This window comes from Carcharodon carcharias, assembly GCF_017639515.1.
Source record: "Carcharodon carcharias isolate sCarCar2 chromosome 37 unlocalized genomic scaffold, sCarCar2.pri SUPER_37_unloc_2, whole genome shotgun sequence".
Classification (NCBI taxonomy): Eukaryota; Metazoa; Chordata; class Chondrichthyes; order Lamniformes; family Lamnidae; genus Carcharodon; species Carcharodon carcharias.
The window spans coordinates 150,770-157,921 of record NW_024470767.1 but is presented as its reverse complement, the minus strand read 5'-3'; the positions used below and the strand labels follow the sequence as shown (position 1 = coordinate 157,921).

At 58.5% G+C, this 7,152-nt stretch overlaps 1 protein-coding gene across 1 annotated transcript in view; it reads left to right on the top strand.

Moving 5' to 3' along the window:
- Window positions 1-1,586: 1,586 nt before the first annotated feature.
- The window catches only part of LOC121274718 (phosphofurin acidic cluster sorting protein 1-like), a gene marked incomplete at its 3' end in the record, with an annotated part of 94,618 nt that continues 89,052 nt past the window's right edge, over window positions 1,587-7,152 (top strand). Inside the window, exons 1-2 of the mRNA XM_041182049.1 lie at window positions 1,587-1,696; window positions 3,518-3,645. Of these exons, the coding sequence (XP_041037983.1) occupies window positions 1,587-1,696; window positions 3,518-3,645 (238 nt within the window). The remainder of the gene's footprint in view (window positions 1,697-3,517; window positions 3,646-7,152) is intronic.

Sequence of the window (7,152 nt, the reverse complement as noted above, 5' to 3'; positions counted from 1 at the left end):
CGTGTGTGATGTACACTGTGTGTGTGTGTGTGTGTGATGTACACTGTGTGTGTGTGTGTGATGTACACTGTGTGTGTGTGTGTGTGATGTACACTGTGTGTGTGTGTGTGTGTGTGTGATGTACATTGTGTGTGTGTGTGTGTGTGTGTGTGTGTGTGTGTGTGTGAAGTAGTGTGTGTGTGTGTGTGATGTACACTGTGTGTGTGTGTGTGTGTGATGTACACTGTGTGTGTGTGTGATGTACACTGTGTGTGTGTGTGATGTACACTGTGTGTGTGTGTGTGTGTGTGTGTGATGTACACTGTGTGTGTGTGTGTGTGTGTGTGTGTGTGATGTACACTGTGTGTGTGTGTGTGTGTGTGATGTACAGTGTGTGTGTGTGTGTGTGTGTGTGTGTGTGTGTGTGATGTACACTGTGTGTGTGTGTGATGTACACTGTGTGTGTGTGTGTGTGATGTACACTGTGTGTGTGTGTGTGATGTACACTGTGTGTGTGTGTGTGTGTGATGTACACTGTGTGTGTGTGTGTGTGTGTGTGATGTACACTGTGTGTGTGTGTGTGTGATGTACACTGTGTGTGTGTGTGTGTGTGTGTGATGTACACTGTGTGTGTGTGTGTGATGTACACTGTGTGTGTGTGTGATGTACACTGTGTGTGTGTGTGATGTACACTGTGTGTGCGTGTGTGATGTACACTGTGTGTGCGTGTGTGATGTACACTGTGTGTGTGTGTGTGATGTACACTGTGTGTGTGTGTGTGATGTACACTGTGTGTGTGTGTGTGTGATGTACACTGTGTGTGTGTGTGTGTGTGTGATGTACACTGTGTGTGTGTGTGTGTGTGTGTGTGAAGTAGTGTGTGTGTGTGTGATGTACACTGTGTGTGTGTGTGTGTGTGTGATGTACACTGTGTGTGTGTGTGATGTACACTGTGTGTGTGTGTGTGTGTGTGATGTACACTGTGTGTGTGTGTGTGATGTACACTGTGTGTGTGTGTGTGTGTGATGTACACTGTGTGTGTGTGTGATGTACACTGTGTGTGTGTGTGTGTGTGTGTGATGTACACTGTGTGTGTGTGTGTGTGTGTGTGATGTACACTGTGTGTGTGTGTGTGATGTACACTGTGTGTGTGTGTGTGTGTGATGTACACTGTGTGTGTGTGTGATGTACACTGTGTGTGTGTGTGTGTGTGTGTGATGTACACTGTGTGTGTGTGTGTGTGTGTGTGATGTACACTGTGTGTGTGTGTGTGTGTGTGATGTACACTGTGTGTGTGTGTGTGTGTGTGTGATGTACACTGTGTGTGTGTGTGTGTGATGTACACTGTGTGTGTGTGTGTGTGTGTGTGATGTACACTGTGTGTGTGTGTGTGTGTGTGATGTGCACTGTGTGTATAATCTGGTTGGGGTTTCCGCTTCCTCTGTGTGTGTGAGAATCCGGAACCAGCGCTGAGTCGGAGCGAGCGGCAGATCCCGGGAGCTGGGATTCGGATTGGGATTTGGTTTGGGTCTGGATTTGGATCGGGATCGGGATCGGGATCGGGGTCCGGGTCCGGGTCCGGGTCCCCCTCTCCCGGTGCTGCCGCTATGGCCGACAAGCCGCACCGCTCAGCCCCGGGCTCCGCTCCCAGACCCGTCCACATGAACCTCTTCGCTACCTGGGAGATTGACCGGTCCTCCCCCAGCTGTGTACCCAGGTAAGAGGCTCCGCGGCCGGGGAACAGCTCCCAGGCGGGGCGGCTGCACCCGCTCCCCCGCGACCCTCCGTCCCTCACCCTCCCTCCCTCCCTCCGTCCCTCACCTTCCCTCCCCCCTCCCTCACCTTCCCTCCCCCCTCCCCCCTCCCCCTCCCCCTCCCTCCCCCTCCCTCTCCCCCTCACTCTCCCTCCCTCCGTCCCTCACTCACCCTCCTCACCTTCCCTCCCTCCCTCCGTCCCTCACCCTCCCTCCCTCCCTCCGTCCCTCACCCTCCCTCCCTCCCTCCGTCCCTCACCCTCCCTCCCTCCCTCCGTCCCTCACCCTCCCTCCCTCCGTCCCTCACTCACCCTCCTCACCTTCCCTCCCCCCTCCCCGTCCCTCCCCCCTCCCCGTCCCCTCCTTCCCCTCCCCCTCCCCCTCCTTCCCCCCTCCCCCTCCCTCTCCCTCCCCCTCCCTCTCCCTCCCCCTCCCCCTCCCTCTCGCTCTCCCTCCCTCTTCCCCTCCCTCCCTCTCCCTCCTCACCCTCATCTTCCCTCCCTCCCCTCTCTCCATTTCTCCCGGTTTGTCTCTCTCTCTCTCTCTCTCTGATTCTCCCTTTCTCTCCCTCTGTTCCTGTCCCTCAATCCCTCTCCCCTCTTTCTCATTTCCCTCTATTTCTCTCCCTCTCTAGCCCCTCTCTCAGTCTCTGTGTAGATTACACAAACTCCAAAACTCTTCCCCACCCTCCGACTGTCACCAACCCACCCCCAAAATCAACCTCCTGCCCTCCCCCGTTTCCCCTCCCTCGACCCCTTCCCACTTCCCCTTCCCCCCTCACCCCCTTCGCTGTTTCCCCTCCCTTGCCCTCCCTCGCCACCCCCTCACCCTCCCTACCCCCTAGCCCTCCCTACCCACCAGCTCTCCCTACCCCCTCGCGCTCCCTACCCCCCTCGCCCTCCCCACCCCCTCACCCTCCCCTCGCCCTCCCCTCACCCCCCTCGCCCTCCTCTCACACCCCTTGCCCTCCCCTCACCCCTTCACCCTCCCTAGCCCCCTCGCGCTCGCTAGCCCCCTCCACCTCCCTTCACCCCCTCGCCCTCCCTTCACCCCCTCGCCCTCCCCTCACCCCCTCACCCTCCCCTCACCCCCCTCGCCCTCCCTACCCCCCTTGTCACCCCCTCACCCCCCTCGCCCTCCCTACCCCCCTCGCCCTCTCTACCCCCCTCGCCACCCCCTTACCTCCCTCGCCACCCCTTCATCCCCCACTCCCATTCACCCCCCCTCGCCCTCCCTACCCCCCTCGCCCTCCCTACCCCCCTCGCCACACCCTTGCCTCCCTCGCCACCATTCCCCTCTCGCCCCCAACTCGCCCCCCCCCCTCCCCCCCCCCTCGCCCGCCCCCCCCCCCCCCCCTCCCCCCTCGCCATCCCCACCCCCTCACCAGGCTGTGTCTGTGTGAGTTTGCGTGTCACGTGTGATTGGGGACTGTGGCCATCCGTGTGCCTATCCCGGCGTGTGGAGCGTGTGTGAGTGTCACTCCCCTTTCCCCACCATCTCTACCTGTGTCACAGCCCAGCTCACCCCCAGCTCGCTGGCTCCCATCATTCCCCCCCTCCCCCAGCCGCTGCTCACCAGGGCTGAATGGGCTGTGAGCAGGAGCTGCAGTGCTGGTGCTGGTAGTGACGCCCCTGGGTGGGGTCAGCACAGGGTGGGGGCTGCAGTCTAGAATCTTTTCTGTTTTGGGTTTGTTTTTGGGAGGGCTGGATGAGCAGAAGATGGAGGAGCGAGTTTGGACAGTGTGTTGATGCTAACAGATGGTCCATGGGTTTATATAACCACAGGCCTCAGTCACAGGTACCTGACTGCAGGAGAACATCACCTCATCCACTTACACTTGTTTATCTTCACTTGTTTTTCACCTCGTTCTATATTTGTCCTCCTCAGCTGAGGCTCAAAGCCTCGCTGGGTGGTGCGGATGCTCTTCACAGTGATGACTGTCCCCCGAGAGAGCCTTCTCACAGATTCACCAGGATCCACTCTTCCCATAGCGCATCAGTCAGTGCTTAGTGGGTGACTAGCTCTCTCTCACTCTACCTCTCTATCCATCTGAGTCAGCTCATTGCAGGTTGGAGGCCCACACAGGAAACTTCATCCCAATAACCCAGGCCCACAATCCCAGTATTGAGGGTCAGCGCTGAGGGAGCGCCGCACTGTCGGAGGGTCAGCGCTGAGGGAGCGCTGCACTGTCGGAGGGTCAGTGCTGAGGGAGTGCCGCACTGTCGGAGGGTCAGTGCTGAGGGAGCGCCGCACTGTCGGAGGGACAGTGCTGAGGGAGTACCGCACTGTCGGAGGGTCAGTGCTGAGGGAGCGCTGCACTGTCGGAAGGTCAGTACTGAGGGAGTGCTGCACTGTCGGAGGGTCAGTGCTGAGGGAGCGCCGCACTGTCGGAGGGTCAGTACTGAGGGAGTGCTGCACTGTCAGAGGGTCAGTGCTGAGGGAGCGACGCACTGTCGGAGGGTCCGTGCTGAGGGAGCGCCGCACTGTCGGAGGGTCAATGCTGAGGGAGCGCCGCACTGTCAGAGGGTCAGTACTGAGGGAGTGCCGCACTGTCGGAGGGTCAGTGCTGAGGGAGCGCCGCACTGTTGGAGGGTCATTACTGAGGGAGAGCCACACTGTCAGAGGGTCAGTGCTGAGGGAGCGCCGCACTGTCGGAGGGTCAGTGCTGAGGGAGCGCCGCACTGTCAGAGGGTCAGTGCTGAGGGAGCGCCGCACTGTCAGAGGGTCAATACTGAGGGAGTGCCGCACTGTCGAAGGGTCAGTACTGAGGGAATGCCGCACTGTCGGAGGTGCCGTCTTTCAGGATGAAACATTAAACCGAGGCCCCGTCTGCCCTCTCGGGTGGGGGGTAAAAGATCCCACGGCCACTATTGGAAGAAGAGCAGGGGGGAGTTCTCCCCGGTGTCTTGGGGCCAATATTTATCCCTCACCCAACATCACTAAAAACAGATGATCTGGGTCATTATCACGTTGCTGCCTGTGGGATCTTGCTGTGCGTCAATGGGCTGCTGAGTTTCCTACATCACAACAGTGAGCACACTTCAAAAAGAAAAATCCTCCATTGTCTGTGAGAGCCTTTGGGACGTCCCGAGGGGGGTGACAGGAGCTGGAGAGATTGTGGGGGGGGGGGAGGTGTTTCTTTGTTGAGCAGGGTTTTGTTCAGCTTCCCAGACCCTGACTGGACTGACTGCATCTGGTAGGGGGACTTCCACTGGGGCCTGCTTCACCCCACAACCTGAGCTCAGTGAGTGGTCATCACAGATCCGCTGCTGCAGTGAGCGTTGTGGGTCAGCTTGGCTACAAGGTGTGTTGGTCTTCACCCTGCCTTTGATCAGTGCTCCAAGTCGGGGGACCGGGATGAGTTTGTTTGGGTCTGGGCCATTTTGGGGAGGAATAGCATCTTCAACAGAGCAAAGCTTCACAGGAAGGTCAATCCGACAGAATCTGACCCCGAGCCACGTACGGAGATATTAGGGGGCAGGGGAGCAAAAGCTCGGTCACAGAGGTCGGTTTTAAGGAGCGTCTTAAAGGAAGGGAGAGTGTGAGAGGGAGAGAGAAACAGACAGACAGACAGACAGAGAGAGGCGGAGAGGTTTAGGGAGGGAATTCCAGAGCTCAGGGCCCCGGGCAGCTGAAGGCACGGCCGCCAATGGTGGAGCGATGGGAATCGGGCGATGGTCAAGAGACCGGAATTGGAGGAGCCCAGAGATCTCGGAGGGTTGCAGCGGCTGGAGGAGGTTACAGAGATCTCGGAGGGTTGTAGGGGCTGGAGGTGGTTACAGAGATAGGGAGGGGTGTAGGGGCTGGAGGAGGTTACAGAGATAGGGAGGGTTGCAGGGGCTGGAGGAGGTTACAGAGATAGGGAGGGTTGTAGGGGCTGGAGGAGGTTACAGAGATAGGGAGGGGTATCAGGGCTGGAGGAGGTTACAGAGATCTCGGAGGGTTGTAGGGGCTGGAGGAGGTTACAGAGATAGGGAGGGGTGTAGGGGCTGGAGGAGGTTACAGAGATAGGGAGGGGTGTAGGGGCTGGAGGAGGTTACAGAGATAGGGAGGGGTGTAGGGACTGGAGGAGATTACAGAGATAGGGAGGGGTGTAGGGGCTGGAGGAGGTTACAGAGATAGGGAGGGGTGTAGGGGCTGGAGGAGGTTACAGAGATAGGGAGGGTTGTAGGGGCTGGAGGAGGATACAGAGATAGGGAGGGTTGTAGGGGCTGGAGGAGGTTACAGAGATAGGGAGGAGTGTAGGGGCTGGAGGAGGTTACAGAGATAGGGAGGAGTGTAGGGGCTGGAAGAGGTTACAGAGATAGGGAGGGGTGTAGGGGCTGGAGGAGGTTACAGAGATAGGGAGGGGTGTAGGGGCTGGAGGAGGTTACAGAGATAGGGAGGGGTGTAGGGGCTGGAGGAGGTTACAGAGATAGGGAGGGGTGTAGGGGCTGGAGGAGGTTACAGAGATAGGGAGGGGTGTAGGGGCTGGAGGAGGTTACAGAGATAGGGAGGGGTGTAGGGACTGGAGGAGATTACAGAGATAGGGAGGGGTGTAGGGGCTGGAGGAGGTTACAGAGATAGGGAGGGGTGTAGGGGCTGGAGGAGGTTACAGAGATAGGGAGGGTTGTAGGGGCTGGAGGAGGATACAGAGATAGGGAGGGTTGTAGGGGCTGGAGGAGGTTACAGAGATAGGGAGGAGTGTAGGGGCTGGAGGAGGTTACAGAGATAGGGAGGAGTGTAGGGGCTGGAGGAGGTTACAGAGATAGGGAGGGGTGTAGGGGCTGGAGGAGGTTACAGAGATAGGGAGGGGTGTAGGGGCTGGAGGAGGTTACAGAGATAGGGAGGGGTGTAGGGGCTGGAGGAGGTTACAGAGATAGGGAGGGGTATGTGGACGCCATGGAGTTTCTATTATTGAGTCTGTTGATAAGTGTTGGTGAAATATTTGACTGTATGGGGCATCACGGGTGAGCTACAATAATATCCGTGACCTGGTAGCTCACACTCACCAGAATGTGATCATGAGGAGGGGTTGATTTTGTTCTAAACTCCCAAGCTCAGGGTCCTGAGGCCAAACCCCATCTTCTCCAAAACTGTCAGAGTCTTACCTGGGCCTTTGGTACCCTCCGAGCCCTGGCACTACGTTAGGGAGGGAACTCAGATTGCACAGGCCTGAGGAGAAGCCTGGACTTTCCTGCTGTTTGTGAGGCTCTCGGTCTCACACAAGGCCATACCGGTACACCCTGAGGGGGAGGAGAGGGAAGGAGGTGGTGGGAGGGAGGAGCAGGAGGTGGAGGTGGGGAGGGGGAGGAGGGGGAGGGGAGGAGGAGGGGGAGGAGCAGGGGTGAGGGGGGGAGGAGGAGGGGAGGGAGAGGTGGAGGAGGAGGGAGGAGGGGAGTAGGAGAGGTGGAGGAGGAGGAGGAGGAGATGGGGGGGG